The sequence below is a fragment of the Platichthys flesus genome, chromosome 14, assembly GCF_949316205.1.
Source record: "Platichthys flesus chromosome 14, fPlaFle2.1, whole genome shotgun sequence".
Classification (NCBI taxonomy): Eukaryota; Metazoa; Chordata; class Actinopteri; order Pleuronectiformes; family Pleuronectidae; genus Platichthys; species Platichthys flesus.
In genome coordinates this window covers 5,201,614-5,225,543 of record NC_084958.1, presented here as the reverse complement: position 1 = coordinate 5,225,543, position 23,930 = coordinate 5,201,614, and the positions used below count along the sequence as shown (strand labels likewise).

Sequence of the window (23,930 nt, the reverse complement as noted above, 5' to 3'; positions counted from 1 at the left end):
ATTTTAAGCTTTTGACTGACAATTTCTTGAAATATGAACCCAACACACATGTTCCTGTTTGAACGCCCTGTGCCACAGCTGCCTTATCACTATTTACCTTTGCATTAGCAGCTCAAATTCTCCCCTGTTGCTCCCTGAGGCGACATGAATGTGCTGCTGAGTTCCTGCTCCTAATTCTCTGTTTTGGTTGTTAGTGCCCCCAATGAGTAACACTAAATCATAATCAACAAGCCGCATAACTCAGAGAATATTAACAAGACTGTAAAAGAGCACTTTGACAGCATGACAATGACATAAATAAACGGTAACAGTTATGTCGTAACCTTTGTTCAAAGGCAATGACTGTTAAATGTGAATACTAACAGTTGCTTTCCACTGGATGCAATACCTACAAGCTCTGTACAATTCATACCATTTATTTCTGTGGTCACAACCAATCTCCATTTGCTCTCTTTAAAGAAAATGAATTGCCAGTTTATATAGAAATATTATATAATATGTAAAAACTACCTAATGTTAATGTGTGTTGTGGATCCCAGTGCAGATAAGATGACTTTGATTGGTTTAGAAAATCGTTTTACTCTTTTAGCTAAAGGAGAAGAGACACTCAATACACTTGACTATTTTATCGTCTCAAGTTGTTGTACACATGTCCTCGGATCATTTGAGGGGTTATAAGGAAAATGTCATTGTTGTGTGAAATAAACATCATGTTGATCCCCGGGCCTTAGTAGAAAAACTCAGTGCGCCCGCATCTGTTGCAAGACATGGGAATGGTCTAACTTTGTGTGCAGAAAGTGCCATTTCAGCAGTAATATCACTTGACTGTATGGATGGCTGCAACTGCACCCATCAGGTGCACTGTTTTGTAAGTGTCTCATCAGACAGACAAGCTGAAGATTGGTGTAGAGGAGAAATACCACCACACTGCTCAACTTTTTACTTCCGCAGTTCCGAACAATAGTGAATTTTGTAGTGAGGGTTCAGTGGGTGGACGTCAATGGATGGTGCTCTGCCAGAGGGACTGTGGAGGGAACATGAGACAATATTTTCCTGTCGACATTTCACTGAAGGTTGTCTTTCATTCCATGAGGTTCACTTGAAATGTCTGTCACAGCTACCCAGTGTGGAGCACTTCCAAAATACATCACAGACCTGCAGGACTTCACTGATGCTTATTGTCCAAAACTTCCTACAGTACCATGAATGCGTCCGTTTGTCACATCAGCGTTGCCCAGTGGGTTTCACGCCTCACACCATGATTGAGATGCTGACACTTTGCATGAGCAAAAGAATTCCCCCATCACTGTGCCTCCCTTGTCTTTCATTGCCATTCGTATTAGAGGAGGAGATGAGTCGTTGCGAGAAGCTCCGTGGGGTTGTTTGCTCTGGGAACAACACTCGCAGCTGAGCAAACACACACACACACACACACACACAGCGTCTCACATTCAAAGCTCTGGGGCTTATACATGCATGAGCAGGATGTAAGCAGATGTAAATAACAAGTCGTATCTATGATACCAGATGTTTTTATTGACTGTCTGGGTCGATCCAGTATAGATGGCATTATCTTAAGTCAAGAATTAAGCTTTGATGAACACAGTAACAAATGTCATAATGTCTTAATTTCCAGATAAGATTCCTTAGATTGTGAGGGTGCATTCACCACATGTATGTTATACTTTGATGTACTATGATAACAAAAAAACAAGCGTCATATTTATGACGCTTGTTTAAGGGCAATGTGGTACTATACAGTTAATGTGCACATTAGCAAAGAATGGTTGGTCTTTGTGGCAAATATCTTTATTATTTGCAAATTCATAATTATTATTATTACATTTGTTCCTCAAACAATGATTTGAAGTGAGATAACTATAAAAAGGAAATGGATTAACGGATGCTGAGCATTCAAATCAGTCTGCCTGCTTGTCTATCTGTCTGATCTGATTGTGTTTCTGAAACCAGCTGTCTCCCTGAACAGCCACTAGCACATGGAAAGTAATTATAATCTAAATATCACTGCACTGCTCATCCTTTCTCTGCCTTTGTCAGAGTAATTCAGTGGGTGAGGTAAGGGTGAGAGGATGGCAGGGGTCGTAGGGACACTTGATGTAATGGAAACTGTCCTTCTACAGATGTCCAGCTCTGACTCCCTACGAGTCCTAACAATGCATTCTTTCTCCTGAAACATGCTGCAGATCTGAGTGTGTGCCATTGAGTGAACTTGTGTTCTCTGTTTGTGTAATATGTGTGTGTGTGTGTGTGTGTGTGTGTGTGTGTGTGTGTTCCAAGTCATAAGTTCATCAGTAGCTCAGTCAACTGGTTATTGTCTCAATAACTTGTGTATTGACAGGCAGCCTGGTAACCATTAAACCAATCAGTGCAGAGCTTGAGCTCCAATCACATGCCACTAAATTTGTATATATTAACACAATCTAGCTGACTTTGAATGGATATACCTTTACCCTAGAGAGGCACTTATGTGGTATAATAGTTGTATGAAGATAATTATAGGTGAAAAGGACTTTTTAAGTGTCTCAAATACGGACAAACCACCAGAAAATGATCAACCAACTCTAAGTGTTTTATGTTTGTTTTGCTTTTATGTGAGGGCCCCCACATGTTTCCAGCAGCAGCAGGAGGCGGCAGAAAAGCTTAAGATTGACTTTGCACTGTCTGATTCCAAAATACTGTTGCACAATTCAAGACACTCAAGTCAAAACTGAGTTTTTTTTTTTTTTCAATTAGAACCCACTGTTGACCAATGTAAGAGAACTTACGTCAAATATTGCTGTTTCACCAACATTACTGGGTTTGACTTAATGGTGTCTCTTTGTTTGTTCGTCTGTTCAAAGAGATTCAAATTGTCCTGTAATTTGCTGTTTTTGGCCACATTCAACTAGCAGAAGTTATTTTGTCACAGTTCAAAGTAATGGTTCTACTTTTATTGGCCACTTGAGGATATAAATGTTACACCTTAACAAACTTGAAATATGCTATGTTATTATTAAATAAATGTATGTGCCTGTTTGCACGTCCAGGATCTTTTTTGAATTTTAAACTTGTGCTCAAATTACCATTCAAATTTAAATTCAGTTTTATATCCAGTATTGTATGCGGTATCTGGCTCCTGAGCTGCTAAATGCAAAACTCACTAGCTACTGGTTAACTTTATAAGTTAGCCTCAGCCCGAGCTCTGACTCGACATGCTGGTTCTGGATCAGGGTTGCTGAGGTGGCAGCAACTAATCGTAAAAGTTGTCTTTAATGACTCATCACTTAATATTTATTGAATGAGAAGTCAATGTTTTAGGTTGAAGCCACCAAGGGGAGCGGCTGAGTGTAAACCTGACACCTGGACATCTTCATGTCAGTGTTTAGGGTCTGGTCCATTGAGATCCACTCCACGGTTCTGAAGGGGAAGTCGTGCCGAGGAACCTACTGTTGATGCAGGTCAGCAGAAGGCGATCATACTCCTGACGCTCTCGACCCAGGTCCTCTTGTAATGCACCGATGGTGACATGTCCAACGTTTCCTCTAGTTTGTTTTGGCCGCTGGTCCACACTTTGTCTGTAGCGATTGAGAGTACAGCTCAAGTTGAGCCTTCTTTGTCTCCACGGATTGTGTCGAAACTTCTTCTCCAGCAGCAGATGCTTCAACCCGCTCCTCTGCTACAGGTCCACAATGAACTCTATCTGCTTCCTTGGTAATATTAATATTACATTTAAAAAAAAAATTGCATCTTGCACAAGAATTTAGGAAGTTAAGTCAAAATCTATCTGCATGAAGCCTGTTGAAAACCCCCCTGTGGAGAGAGGTCAGATTCCCACATACAGGACAAAACCTTGTGCCTGCTGGGACTCATGCTAAATGACACAGCAGTGGATTCGACAGTTGACAACACAAGGCCTTTCAAACTCTTGGTTGTTAAATTTAACCACAGTTTGTCCATGCAGTAAAAATTCAAATGCAGCTAATCTTGTAAAGATAGTCGAAGATAGATAAACTAAATTTACCTTCGACCACATGCCTGTTTCTGGTTAGTCAAGTGGGTTTCTGTCTTAGGCTGTGTTAGGCTTTGTTATTCTGGCCCCATGACTCCTCAAAGGCAATTGGCTGGATGCACACCCGGGTCATTATCCAGAACTATCTTGATGCTGGCTTTCGTCAAAAGCATGGAGTTTTTAAATGGATTTAAGAGTTTAGATGAACGGGGCAGTTGTTAGTGTGACTTTCCTCTCTCATACCTGTTAGATTCATTTGAATAAGACAGCCTGCTCCGGTGCTCAGCTGCTGCTATGACGTGTGCTACAAGCTGATGAAGTTATACCTCCATTCTTGGACAATGAAAGTCTATCTATCCATGCGCTCCCTCCCTCTCATATCCACACATACAGGGGTTTATTGTAATCTGCCATCAGTAAACCCATGACTTGTTGCTTTGAATCAGTTTGCGTGTTGCCATGTTACCCAAAATTTGTCCTTCAGCGCGATGCAATCTAGATTATATACTTTTACATGCTCTATTGGCTCAGAGAGGGATCTCTGACTCATAATGGCACACACAAATTTTCAGATGATGAAAATCACAGAAACAAGAGAACACCCTGTCTGGAGAGAAATCAGGTACTTTAGGTTTCTCCCGTGTGTTTAGATGTGTAGGCGGGTCAGTTGTTTGGGTTAATCCTACCCTCGGGCCAAACTCTCCCTCTGACAACATATCGGACTCCCTATCTTTATCCTGTTTTCTTTTCTCTATTTTTTTCGTGGCTGTTCTCAAGATGACCCTTCTTCTGTCTCGCCCTTAACGTGTCGGTTTCCCCCCTATTTTCCCATGCAAAGTATGGGCATAGATGTCCTATATAAATTGCTGGCTAGAATAACTACTACTACAACTACTACTAATATAATGGTTCTTAAATGGTTCTTCAAAGTCACGTGAACCTTTTTATTTAATTGTTTTAGTTTTTCAACCATAACCATAACTTGAATCAAATGCCTAAACGACCATGTTATTTTATTTTATTTTAGTCAGAATGCAGAGAAGTGATGGCAACACACACACACACACACACACACACACACACACACACCCTCTTGCCTGCAGCTAGTCCATTTGTCATCACTGAGGTTGGAGGTTGGAGCCAGAGGTTCAAAGAGTGCGAGTGCATGTCATTGTGCACCTTATGTCTCCCCGCGTGCACGTGGGACATCATCTCTCACATTCCGGGCATTCTTTGTGTCCCACCTGCCGTCTCTGGAGACAAAAGAGATGCGATCAGACACAGGGATGCCGTCCCACTCACACAATCACCGCTGAACCTCAACCGGAGGTCAGAGCCTCAGTGGAAAGTGTTGCTGCCCCTCAGTGACGTGAAAGTAAATTACAAGTCGGATCAACAATTCTTGTCAAAGACAGGAATGATGTAAAATATATTAAGACAAACTTTCATGCAGCAATCGATGATAATTTCTCACTTATGAACCTTACATTAAGTATTTATGATTCAGGAAAAACAATAAGCACACACACTTTTCATTAATTTAGTTATTTTCTCTTTTTTTACTTTGGTCTATATGATTTAAACATTTTAGCAACATTAATAGGTCACAGTTCTTTCTTAAAGTTCTGTTCTGTATTTGACCAGTGTACGTGCTTAATTTATCATGTTGTTGATGCATATCAGTGACTCTTTTGGCTGCATGAGGATGACTCACTCCTCCTTCCTAGTAGCTTAACACCCATTCTTTCTTTCTTTCTTTCTTCTACCGGCCTTTCCACCAAGACCATATAAATGCAGTCCAAACGTTTCCTGAACATGGCCTTGAAATATGGAATGAAAACATATTGTAGGAGGAGAGGAAGAGGGAGGAAGGGTGGGTTAGCAGGGGGGAGGTGCATGAGAAAAACAGCTAAGCAACACAGGCTTCATTGACTGCTCGGCTACTGGCTACAACGTCTATGTGTGTGAGAGCGTCTGAAAATGTGTTTGTGTGGTTTACTGTTACCTGAGAACAGGTCCTCACTGTTGACCTTAGCAGCCTGCCCACCTGGACCTCTGGCTTATGGTTGGTCCTGAGCATGTGTCAATCAAACATATACTGGCGCTCGAGTAAAATATATGTCACACACAAAAGAAAACACAGTAGAAAAAGCCACTTTGAATTCCCCAGATGACTTTGGTCTTGTTTGACAACCAGATTAAATTAAACTTGAACGCTGCGGTTCATCTTTTGAGCTGAAATGGGTCAGTTTGTCATTTAGAGCATTAGTTTGTGAAGTATTATTTTATTCAAAAAGAGTTTGTTCACAACCTTTTGTGCCCTGTAAATGAGTACTCTGTTGTTCTGGCACAAAAACACTCACCAGTGAGCCAAACCCTCTTTCGCTCTAATTGGCATGGCGGACAATCCTGTACACTCTAAAACCAAGTACACCCACGTTGGACTTACGAACACACAGAAAAAAGGAACTCTGACCATCATCTTACAATTGGACGGTGAAGTCTGTTGTTAAATATATATTTTCTGTGTTATTTTATTCATCCTAATTCATTTTTTTTTTCCTGCAAAAAAACTGTGAAATCTTTTTATTTAGGTGAGGTGTTTCCTGAGGTCATGGACAGTTGCTCCCAAGACTCTTTTGAGGCCATGTATCACTACAGTACTATAAGCATCTCTTCATATCCATCATGTATTATGTGGATATTATGTTACTGTATTGACAAAACCTGGGTTTTGTGTAACCATATTTATCATGTAAAACTTTGTAGGCGGTATTGATTGTTGTGACAGTAAATATAATAAGGAATAGCCTCAAACTAGTAAAGGTATTTCCCACTAATCACAGAAATAATAAGTTAGAGTAAGTGGTGGTTTGTAAACTGGAATATTCACTTCATGGACCTACAGACTGACTTATACCGTATATGTGCCACTTGTTTTGATTGGACAATTTCTGTCATGTCAATAATTATTATACTAATGATGATAATTATAATGAACTTCATTTATACAGCACTTTTTAAAACTCAGTTTCAAAGTGCTTTACATACTTGAAAACTAAACTAAGAAACCTAAAATTAAACATATACAAAAGACAACAGACAACACATGTAGGTAGTAAAGTGGTGTGGTTTGAAAAACTCTCACGTGTATAATTGTTTATGACCACTAGATGGAGGCCTCCATTGCTCAAATAGGTACTTAGATATTGTTGCTGGTAGTAGGCAATTATACAATAAACACTATTTCTGCTTGTAGGGCTTTTTAAGTTTACTGTACATAAATTTATATATAATTCAATGAAAATACTTTCTATTTAACATCTGACCTGAGTAGGACAATATTTGTTTGTTATAAATAACATATTGTAGACCCAAAAACATCAAGTAGATGATTGGCTCTTTTTCAAAGTTATAGAAGTAATTATTGTAGCTGTGTCCTTATGATTAGGTGTCAAAAGTTTTCAAAGTCTCCCGATCCCATGATTTCTCCTCAGTCTCCTGCAGCCACATAATCGTTCATTTCTGCGAATAAATCCATGGCATCCCCTCGTGATCGGCTGTGACAGTAAACCAATTAGAGTTTATTGTTGGAGCGGTTGCTAGGTAGAGCGGGAAGTGAGAGAGAGAGGTGAAGGGTGAAAGGGTTATTCTTCCTGGAATCCAGAGGTCCTAAACGGGGTCACTCCCAACAGAAAAAAAGGGGGTCTGAAAATACTCATGAGAGTGGCTGCTTTCTTTTTATGTGACTACAAGAGGGCCGTGGCAATGACCCCGTGCATCCCTTCATTTAATTTATCCTCAAATATGATGACCAACAGTCCTAGTTTATAGGTGACAGCTTAATGACCTCCAGTTACTGTTCTGTCTCTGACTGGCTGATGTTGACAGGACTGCTGAGAAACAACAGTTCAATAACTGTAAGGTTCCTGAAGTTGCTCCAACAGTGACTATTTTGAAAAACTATCAGATAAAAATGTTTCTCCTAAATGTGTTTTGCATGATAGAAATAATTATCTCAGAAAAATCTTGTTTACATTCGTTACAAGGCTTATGGTTTATGGCTTAAAAATGTTCATATCTAACTTGTTATTGCTGTACTGATACGGGTTGTGTATCTTTTCAAACTTAACAAGGATTTTTTCACTTGCAGTCTTTATTCGTTTCAGGAGGCTTATAGTGTGCACTCATATAGTTACAAAGTTACATATGTGACTGAGGCAAAACGATGAGGACTAGTGAACCTCGAGGCTGGACAACGCCACCTGCAGGTCAGGATTCCTACGAAGATTTATTTTGATTAAGTTCTCCACAAATACTTGTAATGGATATGCTACACACTCATGACAGGGTTAAATATGCTCGCCATAATATCCACATTGACTGACACAGATTGATTTTCAATAAAGAAAAAATTTACTTTACTATTTTACATGTAAAATCCTGTTAAATTGTAGAGTTGTGGTCATTACCATTAAATTCTCTCTCTTTGTCACACACTCACACACACACACACACAGACACATCTGTATACTCTGGCTTAGAACAACATAAATGGGTCTTTTCAAACAGAAATTGTGTTTATCGGCAAATAAGTGAGATCTGATCGGTCGAGACACATTCTAATACCTGGTTTGCACAGGGCCTGTGAGTAATGTCAAAAGGGTTTCTTGTAGTGTTGGACCCAAAATAATAAATAACTAAGTCTACTATAGTTTTCAGGTGCTCTTTATGGTCTATCAGCTCATTGTCTTGGTTGTATGGCCCTCAACTTACTGTTTTGGTTCACTGTCACTGTCATGATCAGTGTTGGTCAAGTTACTTCTAAAAAGTAATTAGTTACAGTTACAAATTACTTCTCCCAAAAAGTAATTGAGTTAGTAACTCAGTTACCACATTGTTAGAGTAATTAGTTACTCAGCAAAGTAACTGTGGCGTTATTTTTCATGTTTTATAACGCTGTTACGTTCTGTAACATCTTTAACGTCAAAGATGTTTATATTAACTGATTGAAGAATAAAAACACTATATACAGTATTTTAGAACATATGGTATTTATTTGAACTCAATAGATTACAGCCTGCCATATGATGCATAGAATTAAAACATATACAAATAAATATTGATGTGTTGAATGTGTGTAAATAGCGTGTTTATGTTTACGGGGCCGCCTTGGTTTGCGGGCTCGAGCACGGGGATATGTGGGATTGATGTGGGTTTTGTTTAAATACACTTATAATACGCAACCTTTTTGTGTCGAATTCGTTTATATTTATATTTATTTAATTAGGGGTTAGACCGATAACAAGGTCATCGGTCCAACCAGGGATCTTTCGTTTATAATAACTTGGTCGGGCAGCGCGCAAGGTACACAGCGGGTCGAGTCCGCCCGTGTCCTTAAAATGAAAAGCGTAGAGCATTTCCCCTGGGGTTTGAACAGGGTGATTTGTTACAACCGCACGCTTCATTCAACCAAATTGTAGTAACGCGCCACTTTACATTATCAATAACGATAACGGCGTTGTAACGATGACAAAAGTAATTAATTAGATTACTCCGTTACTGAAAAAGAACTCCGTTAGTAACGCCGTTATACTTAAACGCCGTTACTCCCAACACTGGTCATGATCAACTCAACACATTCAGACCAGGAGGCACCATTTTTCAGTTCTGATAAACACACTGTGATAATGTTAGTTGACACTACTTTCAATGCATATCCGGCTGTAATGATGTCTTGTAGAATTACTAACCGTTAAAGTCAGAAGCAGCCACCTCTGACCACCTCAGAGGGGATGACAGCAGTGTGTGTGTGTGTGTGTGTGTGTGTGTGTATGTGTGTGTGCGTGTTGGTATGACATGCCAGGTCTCTCTGTGGTGAAGCATCAGGGCTGCCCCCCCACGTGTATCTTTCTGACCTTCTCTATCCCCTCCTCACCACACCCCCATCCTTGGCTAATCCATGACTAATCAAGCTTCTTCCCCTGGGGGGGTTTCTCTCTCACCCCCTCTTTAAATCTTAAGCCCATCATCTGCTCCATTAGAGAGCCCCACCACCCTTATTTTCCCACAAGTGTATTTCCGTGCATTCTGACCAGCATGGGAGCAGGATATGAGGAAAAAAATAGTAACAAACAGCAGCTACAACCAACAACCCTTCTCCAGTCGAGTCATTCAGGGAAAAGAAATGGAAAGTAGAGCAGGAAATATGGATAAGAGTGCACCATATGAATGAAAACTGAATTAATCATGGTTATGAGCATGTCTGAAATAGATAGATGTTTTGATTTCAGCTGAATTAGCAGTGGTCATGTATTCAGATTGTTAGATTTTGTTTATAAACTCAATAAATCCAGGATATTGAATGAGGTCTGGCCAGCATACAGGCTTGACTTATCTGGAGTCAGCCTCAGCTGTCGATTTTGAAATTTCACCCCATTTCATAGCATCAAATATATAACTAAAACCAACTTATCAGAAACATGAACATTTGGACAAAACGTCAGTATGATAAGAACTACTTAAGTGTCAAAAGACATCTTTGGAAAGACATGTATTTGGAGCGTACTTGGAAAGGGGGAGAGGTTCGTAAAATGTAATTTTTGTAACATATTTTCATATTTACATGTATCTAGTTTTACTCCCATTGCTGATTTATACGATTTTAACATGTCACAGCTGGTGAAACACAGATAAAAATATTCAAATGAATGCTGGAGAGTTCCACTCAGCTACTGGTATTGTGCTGGCTGACTCACTGGCACACTGACAAGTCTCACTAGGACACCAGAACATCATTCATTTGATTAGTTAAAACCTTTGCTTTTCCTGCTATAAGAAGTCAAAGTGGCTTGTAATAGCAACCCTAACCCTAACCCTAACCCTTTTTTTGGTTGTTTGACACTTCAAGATTGATGCAACTGCAAAAACAAAGTGGCCCAAAACATACATCAGTGTGACCGCACCGCTTACATTAAAGTATCAGCCTGAACAAACAACTCCACCCTCCACCCACTGCACCATCCGCAGCCATACAGCAGCTCCAGCTCATCATGGACCTCTCCAAACATTTAGAGAAGCACAATACAAAAGGACAGACTTCCCTTTGTCATCATCGACATGGGGCCTCGCTCCCTCTGCCCCTGATCACTGAGCTGCACCACAGAGACATGTTTCCATTTAAGCTTTGGTCATTTTTTAATTATCCCTAAATCAAAGTTCTAACACCAACATGATGCCTTATTGGGCGTTAAGAGTAGCATTACAAATTAGTGAAGAGTAAAATTAATATTAGGGAAACAAATTGAGGGCAAATTTTGGTTACAGAGATGAAACTGATTCACACCAGAAATTAAGAATGGTACTGAAGTCTATAAAACAGTCTTTTTCTGATCCTACTTCTAAATAAACCTGAGAAAATGTATTTTAACCGATTATTTTTTCTCCCTTTGGTTTAATTACGACTGAAGTGTATTGTATTCACACAAAATTAATTCTGCTCTGAACACGAGATTTCACGATGTAAATCAATCTGCTCTGTTAACTGAATAACAAGAAGCTATCATCTATTAAGTATTTCCCAAACCAAAATATAACTGGACCAAATAACAACCGGGACAATAATGGCACACATAAATATATATAAACTTGTATATATGTTTTCTCTCTTCGGAAACTCATTCTATTTTTATCTGGTATCCTGCTCTCATTATTAGTAGAGATCATTTAGATATAACAGTGTTTGCTCTGTTCAAACAAATCCTGTTTGTAAAGAAGCTTTCCCCCTGACGTTTCTGTTGTAATAAGCTGTGTATTAACACTGTGGAGCGTCAGGAGAAAGGGACACAGAGGATGCAGCATTGTGAATGATGCTCCACAAATCATTCACAATGCACAGAAAAGAGAGAGAGAGAGAGAGAGAGAGAGAGAGAGAGAGAGAGAGATAGAGAGGGAGGAAAGAGGCTGAGGAGGAGGAGGAGGAGGAGGGGAGGAGTAGTGAACTAACTAACTCTCTAATCTGCCTGTCTGAGGGAAGAGGGCAGAGAAAACCAAGTCGGCTGTGTGGTGGAGTGCCAGAGGAGGGGGACTGGGTAATTACACAAGGGGGTGGGGGGGAGAGAAGGGGCGCAAAAAAAAGAGAGATGTCAGGGAGTTAGAAACAGAGCAAGAGACAGAGACGGACAGAGAGAGCGAGGACTTCTAACGAGAGGGGAGAAGAAGAGGAGACAAATGTGAAGAGGCGGCAGAGAGGACAGAAAGAGGCTGAAAAGACACTACTTGAGTATCTGTCTTGTGACACCGGATCTCCTGCAGTGCTGAGATTTGCTTTTACACATTCTGTAGGACTCTGCATGTGCCTCCTCTCACAGCACCTGTCCTGCACATGTGTAGGCTTCTGTGACCACAGTGGACAGTATCAGCGTGCATCAGTGTGTGTGTGTGTGACACAGGAAGAGGATGGGAACCCTTTGTCTCTCGTTTGCTCTCCTCTTCCTCTTCTGCTCTCCTGCACAAGCCCAATGGTGGAGTTTCATCTGGGCAAACCCAAAAACCAGCTCAGAATCCTCTCCTCCCTCCATTCCTCCCTCTACCACCTCTCCATCCATCTCCTCCCCGGGCTTTTCTGACACCCCGTGGACAACAGGACAAGTGGAAGTGAAGGACGGGGTGACGGAGGAGAGTGTGGAGGGTGGCACTGAGACAGAGGGGTCTGTTGTGGCTCCTACAGCCGGGCTTGGAGAGTTCCTCTCTGGCCTTAGCCTTGCAGAGCCTGGTAGGCTCTCTGCAGTGGAGAATGCAGGTGCAGACAGCAAAACCAGGCCCCAAAACAAACCACTGAAACACTGGAAGAGTGGTGAGTGTTACTGGGCTGTTTTTCAAATATATATCCTAAAATCTGTCCGTAGAATGAAAACACCATTACTCTGGGTTGGTTTGCTTCATATTTATTGTTAAAACCTAGAAAGGTTTATATAAAGGTTTATAGGTTGCATAACAACAAATTGTAAGAGAAGCATTGTTAATGTCATTCCCTTATCACAGGCTGCCAACGACCAGCAAGTGATGTTTTTTGAATAATCGATATATATTGTATTAATATAACTTTTATTTACTATCCAGTATTCCCCCAAAAAAAGCAGAGATTAGTGAAATGTCAGGAGAATTGACATTATTTTTACACTAGAAATGTTTTTTCCTTCCTTTTCTATGTTGTTCATTGGTTGGATCATACTCTAATATTGGAATTAATACACCATGAAACCTCCATTGCGTTGTTGTTCTGTTTGACCACCTGGGGGCGTCAGAAACAATTTGTAAACATAACATTGACATAATTATTTAATATGGGGAACCTGCTAGCAAACAGCTGCTCATCAAGAAGAAACTACACAAGGTAAAACCAAACCAGTCAGCTGAAAGATGCTTAAGATGTTGAGTTGAATGAGGAAGTGGTACCGTCATTCCTCGTGGGTAAGTCACTATATTGAGCAACCCTTATTAAAGAACACAAGGTTTAACTATATTTAACATGAAAACATTAATAAGTGCAGCTTTCACAATTAACTCGGTGTGTAAACTGAAAGCACACAGAACACACATTGCGGCCAGTGAATATCAGTAAAGAAAATAGTGTCAAGCTGGCATATTTTGTGTTAACATGTGATTACGGTAAAACTCTGTTAAAGAAATTAGGCTTAACTACACTATCTAATCTAAATAAAAAATAATGTCCCTGAGCGTGACGCAGAACTGAAGCTGTGCTTTTTGTTTCTATGGGACGTTGGTTTGTGACACAGAAGTATCTGCGGGTGTAAGAAGCTGAGATCTCTAGACAACAAAGGAACAGGAAGCTTTTGTGTGGCACGTCAGGGTCGAGTGGATTTAAAAGGTTATATATGGCACCGTCGAGGGGTTGTTCAACTTGGGTTCACAAGTCTCCACAAGTTGAACAGGCATCCACGTGGCCACGAGCATGACGAGGATTAGGTTCAGGAGCAGGGAGTCACAATGGCGGGAAAAATGACACAAAATGAAGACGACTGATTTGAAAACTATGAATGAATCTGAAAGAATGATGACACCGGAGTAAGTTATCTGTCTGACCATGAATGTGTGAATGGACGAGTTATACAGAGAAGATTTAGATCTGGTCATGGTCAGGTCTTATCAGGGGAGAAGGCCTTGAACATGCATTGTGTGAGATGTGTGTGTTTAAAATCTCATCTAATGTCAGCATGAATTATTCTGAAGAATCAGCGATTTAATCCCTATCACATGATGTTCAGTGGAGAGGGATTTGTCTGCAGGTAAGGCCTTGCTAACACAGTTCTGAAGTATGTGTGTCAAGCCCCTATTATAGAGAGATCCCGCCACATACGATCAGGAAGACCCCACATTATGTGGCCTTTCATTAAAGTCAATAAGCCGACATAAAGCCTCTGCAGTGTGTTTCATTTTAGATGTCACATCAGTGTTTCAGAACCTGAGGATGTGATGTGAAACACAATAGTGTTTCACAGGTTTTGTGACTACCTCTGCTGCTGGGTTAAGGCAACTATACAGAACAGTAAAGGTGCAATACTCCCAGCATGAGCAGGCTGTGTAAAAGGAGTTTGTGTGATCACAATAGTGTTTTACATCACACACAGTGGTGTAAAAACACTACTCAAAACTGGAGGGAAACACACAAAGACACACAGGAAGTAAATGGAACAGAAACGAATTTTGAAAACAAATCTGAAACAAGGAAACACGGGTAAATGTTAAATAAACAAAAGAGTCCATAAAGAGACAAAAAACTACAACTCTTTAACCAAGAGTTTAGAGCCTGACAGAATCATGAGTACTTCTGCTGCTGGGTTAAGGTAACTTTACAGAACAGTAAGGTGGAACAAAGGTGCAATACTCTCAGCATGAGCAGGCTGTGTAAAAGGAATTTGTTTGTGTGCGTGTGTGTGTGTGTGTGTTTCTTGAGTGCCTGCAACAAGCACAACACCAGTGTTTGCAACATTAAATGCATAAATGTAAAGAGGACCACTCTCCAGACGTCAGCCACCTACACACACACACACACACACACACACACACACACACACACACACACACTCTAAACCCTCTAATCAACTGTTTCCAGTTGGTCAGGCTGATGAATTAGAACCCCCTAAATGTGTGTTCATGTGGGTGAGATGTGTGTTTGACCTGTGTGTGTATAGCAGACATATGCGTAGGTATCAGGGGTGAGCCTGGCTGGAATGCAGAGATGAGAGTTTGTCGCTACAGGAGACGGGCTCCATAGTGGAAGGAATCAAGGGAATGTGAAAACGTCTCATCACGTACAGGCTGAATACTCTAATTGGCCACACTTGTGTGCTCGCGTGCATTTCTCTTTCGGAGGATTAAGTCCATGCGAGGCAGGACAAGGAGGCGCGGAAAGAGTCAGGATCAAATTGAGTCAAATCCCAGTGGTGTCAGGATGATTCAGATCTACCTCTCTTCCTTTCTGTAGTGTTGTGAATGGGGGGGGGGGGGGGACCAGGAACAGTTGTGTAACTAACACATTTAAGCTCTGCCTGACTGGTTGTCACAATGAACATAAATATGATAGTTTGTATGGATACAATGATGTAATTAATGATAGCAGGGCACCATTTCAAAGTAGTTGTATTAATGATAATAGTTGAGTAGTGTGAGATCTAGATCCTGGAGCTCTGGAGTCAGAGATAAAGTCAGTGAAGTGATCCCTCTGTCAGGAAAAAAGACTGATCAGTGGAAAGGTAGTGTAACAGGAAGTGAAAAGAACAGATCTTGAGGGCGATCACGTGCTCATTTAAGTTGATACCAACTTTGATTGTGTGATTCTGATGAGGTGACTTCAGAGTTCTAGATAAAATTAAAAAGAGACCAAAAACGGATCATCAGTACTATGATACAAAAAACATGGACAGGGACATCTTCTTCAGCTTCTCCCCACCTGTCGCTCTTTCTTTATTTCCATTTACCCATGTTCACGTTGTCTTCTCTCTCTCTGTCTCTCTCAGAGCGAGGCTCGGGGGGGCATCTGGACCTGACTGAGTTAATTGGCGTGCCTCTCCCTCCCTCGGTCTCTTTCACTCCTGGATATGAAGGGTTCCCAGCGTACATCTTTGGGCCTGAAGCCAACATTGGCCGGCTCACCAAGACCTTCGTGCCGGGGCCATTCTACAAGGATTTTGCCATCATCGTCACGGTAACGCTACTGAGATCTGAACCCTCTAACCTTTTAAACCTCATGCTGTGATTAAGGCCTCACCGTGGCTTTGGATACAGTGGTCTGGAAACGATGGTGCTAAGCTATTATCAGTTTGCAGGAATTTATTGTGATGTAAAACACCTACTTGTTAGATAGACCCTCTCTGTGCTTCCACCTGGTGGAATTCTGATGATATAGCACAAAAGTTCAGGTCCTAATTTTTTTCCTTGAAATTCATGAAAACAGTATTATTGGTTACAGTAAATACAGATTGAGCGTATGGTTTTAATGGGAATAATTTTGTACAACTGCAATATTCATATGATGCATTCACTGCTCTGAAGCATTACGTTTTTCCTGACCTCTGCTGTCTTCTACCTCGTGCTTGCTGCAGGTGCGACCGTCCAGTCAGAGGGGGGGCATGTTCTTCGCCATCACAGACGCCGGTCAGCAGGTGGTGGAGCTGGGTTTGGCCCTCACTCCGGTGCGTGGGGGCCTCCAGAGCATCTTATTGTACTACACTGACAGAGGGCAGGTGTCCCACAGCCACAAAGCTGCTGCCTTCAGTGTCCCCGACATGACTGACCAGTGGACACGGTTCACGGTGAGCATCATCTGGAACAGTTCATGTAATATGACTAATTATAGAGGTACAGTTTATTGATCTGATACTGGACAATAATTAATTACAAAATGAGCCTGCAAGACCTTTAACCAAATGACAAAAGCAAAATCTCTCATATCTCTTGATTTTCAGGAGAGTTTAGCACTGAGCTATTTGGTTCAGCAGTCCATAGCTAGAGATCTATCAATATATCCCTTTTAGCTGGCCTTCAGTCAAGGCTGAAGACTCAGGGGGACAGGGTATAATTTACCTGTTATACTCAGATGAGAATTTTTGTCTTTAAAGTATTTCTCATAACCCACTTTTACATCATTGTTTTGATTAACTGGGTGATACTTTTCTTGTATCTTTTAAGTTACCATTTACCGTTCAAATCAAACCAAAAACCATCTAATCATTTAAAAACAACCAGAGTTGACCAAAGTGCTATACGATACAATCACACTAGAATAAGAGAAGATAAAAGCAATATCAAAGAATAGTAAGAGCCACCTAATTATAGTGAGGGAAAGCCAGGAGCAGTTTGTCTGAGGATCTTAAAGATCTGGGGCAGCAGAGGAGCTCAGAGATGTACTGAGGTGCAAGGACTTGTAAAATTATCGTATTTCTTGTATTTCATTGTGATTGATTTGCATAGTTTGTTTCTGCAATTGTCAAAATCTTTGATTGTGTGTTTGCAAATCATTTTTAACCTGTTCTTCTAACTCTCACTTTATTCACTTTGTTTATTAAAACACTTAGGGAACATTTACTTATGAGTTAAAAATAAAAGTAATAAGTTCATTCCACAAGACTCTTATCATTTTAAACAATGTATAAAAAGCATGTAAAATGTCTATGTGTTATATTAATGGGAGCTTTTTTAAAATAAAATGTAAGCTGACCCCAACCTTCCTGTGAGGGAATGGTCAAAAAGACAATTTTGCTCTAGGAAAAATAATATATTCCTAGTTGTTTAATCAACACAATCAAAGGCCTCATGTCAACGGAAAACCCTGGAGTTGTAAGTACATTTCTAAATGACACTAAGTGTGTATATGCTCTGTATCTCAGGTGGTGGTGGAGCATGATGAGGTGCGTCTCTACATGGACTGTGGAGAGGCAGAGAGGGCAACTTTCCATCGCAGCCCAGAGAGACTCACATTTTCTCACAACTCAGGCATCTTTGTCGCCAACGCAGGAAACACGGGGCTTGACAAGTTTGTGGTGAGTAAACAAACTGTGCCTGTGAACGCATGTCTGAATCCAGAGGAAGAAGACAAGGATTTTTTTCTGTCCTGAGAGAATATGTCTGACTGCCTGTGTCTGCTCTGCGCTGTTGGCCTCAGGACTACATTGGTTAATGTGTGTGAGTAGGTGTGCAGCCTCCGATTATCATGTAAAAAAAGTTTGAAATCATCCACCCCCAGTCTGTCTCCTCTGGAGAGTTATTCAGTCTGCAAAGGAGACGGTCATGCACTTTGCAAGTATAACGATTAAACAGTTCATATGATATGAGCTGATTGTAAAATGATGTTAATTGGATTATAAGTGATGGCGTCAGAAGTGTTAGTAGCAGTAGTAGTGAGTAGTTCCGACTTGATATATATATCGTGGGTCAAGGTTTAGAAAACCGGAATGCCAAGCAAAGCCATGGTGCGATGTGCCTCGCCAAAGGAAGACAACGTTTTATCGGCCTCCTCACACATATTGGAAGTAAACAGGAGGTGAAGGTTCGCCCTTGAAACATTTGTTTATGTGTAACCGGGCCCTCAAAATGGGGGAAAAGAAGTGATCTCACAACGACCTTGACAGTGACATTATTGTTGACAGGCTGGTTTGAGAATTTCTGGTATTTTCATATACTGCTGTCTCTGGGTTTTACTCGATCATCCAGTGAGCAGCAGTTCTGTTGACCGATGTGACTTGTTGATGAGAGAGTTCGGAGGATTGGGGCATTTCATGTCTTCTGATCTTTGCCAGACCACATGATGGCTGGACTCTACAGCACTAATCCATCTTTATAAGACAATCTGGACCTCTCACAGCCACGTTTTAAACTGGGTCAAGAGGTCATGGTGACCCACCCCACCTCCTCTCTAGTCCACATCCTGTGCTGGCTGTGACATGAAGGGAGGAGAGGATGAAGTAGGAGGAGAGAAGGATGATATGTGGAAGGGAGGGGAGGAATGGATGGAGGAGTAAAGCAGTAGCAGATGCGGAAGCCGGAGATGTCAACAGGACTGACGTGTGGTCAAGGCTCAGTTGTGGTCGGATCAAGGCCATTGCAGCCAAGTCTGTCCAATGTGATAACGTAGTAGGTTTACTGCAATATTCTGATGAAGGGAAAAACATATTGTATGCATGTCATTGAAATATATATGTGTGAAATGACAGTCGGGGGTCTCCTAGGGTGGAAAAAAAGACATTAGAACATACGAAAAAAGTGAACAACTAAAACACCCTGCACACTCACACTCACTGCCAGCCCAACGCAAACAGCCCTCACAAAACAAGCTGCCATGGTGACTGGATGTGGTCTCTCCCACTTCATTCTTCTTTGTTTGGTTCAGCTTGACTTTCTGAGCGGGTTATCTGAAGCGTAGCCACTCAATATGTGCATGCTTAGCAGCAGTCATGTCCAGCCTGAAATATCTGGGTCACTCTGTGTGTGTGTGTGTGTGTTGTCTTGTGCCTCAAAGGAGAGCAGTCATGGTATGGGGCCCTTTTTCATCAGCGTGTGTTTGTATGTGAATGTTGACCACAGGAGTGAACTTCTTTCTCTGTGTTCTCATAGAAGCCATTTAAACCAGTAGCATTACTGCCATGCAGTGAGTTTGAGTATTGTAAATGTGTAACATGTATCTCTAGAAATTTGGTCTCCATGGTGACGGTACTGCATTGTTTGTGGGGCTCCTCTACAGGGAGAGAGAGCAACGTTTTGAAGATTATATTCCTTTTTTGTTTGACCTAAACTATCTCCGTTAATTAGTTAACTCATAATGCTATGCAATTCGTAAGAAATTATACTGAAAGCAAATATTGTAAGTCAGTAGGTGAATTAATCACAATATTATTTTGTCATGTCTTTACTGGATAAATCCACCTACATTTATATTTCGGTCTGTTATCCGTGAACCACAAACATATGCACCTAAACAATCACCACTTTACCCAGAGGAAAGGAAAATTCTCTTCATTGTCTGGACTTTTACTTTATAACTGAACTAAATTAAAGATCAATATGAGATTTAGACTAGTTCTCTACTTTTTTCATTCAGCACCCGAGAAATCGGCTCCCTCTTGTCTCAGCCTGATCTTTATTCACTATCTTAAATGGATCTCCCGCACTAATCTTTATTTGTCTCAAATAATGAGATTCTTGAGATAACATCCAGAAATCTAGGCTGGCTTACACAATATCAGAAATTTGTCCCAGGGGTGAAATTCAAGTCTAAAGAAAACCAAGAGAAGCCAGTGAGCATAGCAGAATTAAAATGTGTCTTGGATGAATCCCTTGCTCTTTATTTCTCCTATAAGGAGGGTTTAGGAGAAACAGATCAGAATCTATTCACCTTCAAATAACATGATTTATTTCTTTCAAGACAAAGAAAGGACAACTGCGAGCAGCAAAATCTTCTTCACAGCAACAGGACATTTGGGCCTGTGGAGTTTATGGTGGAAAACTGTATATCATGGTGTTTCCATTGATTGTGCTGAGGAGCTCAGTTATACTGTCACTTATCCTCTCTCTCTACGGGCAGAGTGATAACTTATTTGCTGTCAACAGCATATTCACTTCCTAGCAGTTTCCTGAGTCGGTTTCAATTGGTTGTTAGTTTTAACACTGTCACTGTGTCTCTCCAGGGCTCCATTCAGCAGCTAGTGATAAAAGATGATCCGAGGGTGGCTGAGGAGCAGTGTGAAGATGATGATCCTTATGTGAGACACACACACACACACACACACACACACACACACACACACACACACACACACACACACACACACACACACACACACACTCACGCACACTAGTAGCTTTTTCTGAAGTTTTTTCAAACTGGTTGCCACAGACAGGCCGGTAGTTTATTGAGGATAAGACACAAACGACTTATTCCATTAGATGAAGAAAATTATGGAGGGAACACATTCTTAATTAACACTGTAAGAGCTAATTGCTGTATCAAAAGATCAGAAGAGAAAAAAACAAACTTACACCCCTACAAAAAAAAAATCCTGGAAGAAAGGAGGACACACACACACACACACACACACTCTCCTCTGGCTTGAAGGAAAAACTAAGGAGAAATGAGGAATTGTTTTTCATAGTTATAAAGTAATAAAAAAAAGAAAATGTCCACACCCACTCACCACTACTTAAAAACTACAGGGCTAGATGTCTCCAGCATGAGATCAACTGTAGATCCAGCATTTACACTGACAGGTGGACTTTATTTTACCAGTGAATAAAGTCATTCTTATAGAACTTTATTCATGATATATTCAGAGTTCTTAACAATTTAATCAGGTAATTATCTGTTTGGTTAAACTGGAGTACTACATCATCTGGGACATCTTGTTGTGAGCCTGTTTTCTGAATCAAGCAATTTGATGTGATCTTTGACAAAGGCCTCGGGATTCGCCAGCGGAGATGATGCTCTGGATGACAGGGAGACAGAGGAGGAAATGTCCAAGAGCAAACACGGCACAGCACAGGTAGGCTTGATTGATGGCATCACTTCATACACATATCTCTGTGCAGTGAATATATTCAGTCTTAAATATTCTTTGTGTCCCTGGTAAGTTTGTTGAGGTCACAGCTGCACACCACGTTTATTAAAATGGCGTTATCTTGTGATTCTCTCAGTGTGTGTGCGTTTGTGTGTGTATGTGTGTGTATGATAGCCTGTTACACTTGCTGTTGTGTTTGCACCCCCCATCTTATCATAAGAACCCTAAAACAGCATCCTTCTGTATGTGTGTATGAGTTTGTATTTCTTCCCTGTTCCGGTGCCATGTTTCATCCTGCCACAAGCAGGAAGTGAGTCTGACCCCAAACATCCCATAATAAACACTTACTTTGAAGCTTCAAACTAAACTGTCCTTCCAAAAGCGGAATAACTGTTGCAAGCCATTAAGGTCACTGGGAAAGCCTTAGTTTTTTTGCGAATTGTTGTGGTTCCTTTATATCAGAAACTATACGCTAGAGTGCATTGTATGGGATTACGACCGAAATAAACGTCATAGTCACACCATGCCCATCCACTGTCCCGGTTAGCTCGCGGACTCCCCTAGCTCCCTAGGGGCTCCCACTGGCTAGGGGACCCCAGCTCCCTGGCTAGCGTTAGCTCGCTGTTGCTACCCGTCAGACATTTAAGTGGCCGCATAAACAAGGGACCCCCGGATCACCTCTAAACGTTGACTCAACAGTGTGGACGGATGCTGCTGCTGCGCCAGCTCAAGCTCCCACTGCTCCCACTGAGGGGCTGCGCTGGGGAGCTAGGGCTCTCGCAGCTAGGCTCACTGGGGGTAAGGGGGGCGGGGCACTCAAAACAGGTCAATCTGAGCAGGTCTGTATTAGACAGGGTAAAAATGGTGCTGTTTTAAATGATCCGTGTGGTATTTTGACCAAAATATGTTACAGACATTTCATTAAGACCCCAAGGAACCATATCAACTGTGGTAAAATGGGCATAATATGTCCCCTTTAAGTTTTTTTGACCAATTTATCTTCTCCATCTCTCGTAGGGGGAGGACAGTTTTCCAGTCAGGGCTCCTCCCACTGAGGCTCCGGCGGAGGAGCTCGAAGAGTTTTCTGGTCACATGACACCAACAGAGAGCAATGAAGAAATGATAGGAGGTCAGAATCACATGCCTGGTTTATTTGCTTTCTGCTTGTAATTAACTGAAACTTCTTCTTCAACATGTTCTTTTCTCTTTGTAAATGTGACCTCTCGAGAAGTAGCTAGAAACTATACATTCGTGTTTCAGGATCGACATCACAGCAAAGATCTGAAATATGTCTAAATATCTCAATCTAAGAGAAGCCCACCTGTGAACTGGTGCATTTTAGCATTCCTTTGTTTCCACTGCTGGGGTACCCTTAAGCAAGGCATGTAAGCACCTAGCTACTTTAGTCTGGTGAAATAAAGATTAAGAACCAGTAACTGTTAAATTATATCCATAATCATTTGAGACAGTAATACAAGTATAAATAGCAGAAATAGATGTTACAGGTATAATGAAACCAACACTTGCTTATGCTCTGATTTAAGCACCAAATCTCAGTGATTTCACTGAGATTTGGTGCATTTACTTACTGTGATGCTCATGTTTCTTTGTGAGAAATTGGAGATGTTTGTTAAGTTTCGACGTTTGGCTGAAGTTACATCACAGGAACTGCTCAGTAAAACATGAGGATGTCTTTATTAACAGGGCCACACCGGACAGAGGAGGCAGGAGAGAGATCAGGAGACGTAAGTGTCACTGTCAGTCAAAAGATACAAACAGTCATCAAAATGTGTTATTACAAATTGTCTACACCACATTTATAAATAATATGAGAGAATTATTTGAATTTCCAGGGTCATGTCAGGCCTGAGATAAAAGGAGAGCGTGGAGATCCCGGACCACCTGGTCCCCCAGGACCGACCCCTCGGCCTGGGCAAACTCATCCTGGATCAAGGGGGACCAAAGGGCCAGCCGGGACCCCCGGATCCACTGGACTGCCAGGGAGAGATGGACAGAAGGTGTGTGTTTTTTGTTTGCAAGCCTTTATTGAACTATTGAGATCATAAGCTCTATCCCTCCTGAATCCTACACTGTTGTTTTTGTGTCACCCACTTTCACCCTTTTTCGCTTGACAGGGAAACAAGGGGGATACAGGAGACCCAGTAAGTTATTTTATCCCCTTATTTCTTCTTCAGTCTTCATCAGTAGGTTTTTTTGAATGGTTGATAAATAGACTACAATTACAAGATTTTATTTCACCTCCAGGGTCAGAGAGGACCTCAGGGATTTCCAGGTTTGGATGGAGAAGCTGGACCAAGAGGAGACAAGGTGCGACTGAAGCCCCCATGTTGCAA

At 41.2% G+C, this 23,930-nt stretch overlaps 1 protein-coding gene across 1 annotated transcript in view; it reads left to right on the top strand.

Moving 5' to 3' along the window:
- The window catches only part of col15a1b (collagen, type XV, alpha 1b), a 49,580-nt gene that overhangs the window by 5,750 nt on the left and 19,900 nt on the right, over positions 1 to 23,930 (top strand). Inside the window, exons 3-12 of the mRNA XM_062405356.1 lie at positions 16,048 to 16,235; positions 16,633 to 16,842; positions 17,917 to 18,069; positions 20,710 to 20,784; positions 21,475 to 21,561; positions 22,594 to 22,705; positions 23,281 to 23,321; positions 23,430 to 23,594; positions 23,712 to 23,738; positions 23,842 to 23,904. Of these exons, the coding sequence (XP_062261340.1) occupies positions 16,048 to 16,235; positions 16,633 to 16,842; positions 17,917 to 18,069; positions 20,710 to 20,784; positions 21,475 to 21,561; positions 22,594 to 22,705; positions 23,281 to 23,321; positions 23,430 to 23,594; positions 23,712 to 23,738; positions 23,842 to 23,904 (1,121 nt within the window). The remainder of the gene's footprint in view (positions 1 to 16,047; positions 16,236 to 16,632; positions 16,843 to 17,916; positions 18,070 to 20,709; positions 20,785 to 21,474; positions 21,562 to 22,593; positions 22,706 to 23,280; positions 23,322 to 23,429; positions 23,595 to 23,711; positions 23,739 to 23,841; positions 23,905 to 23,930) is intronic.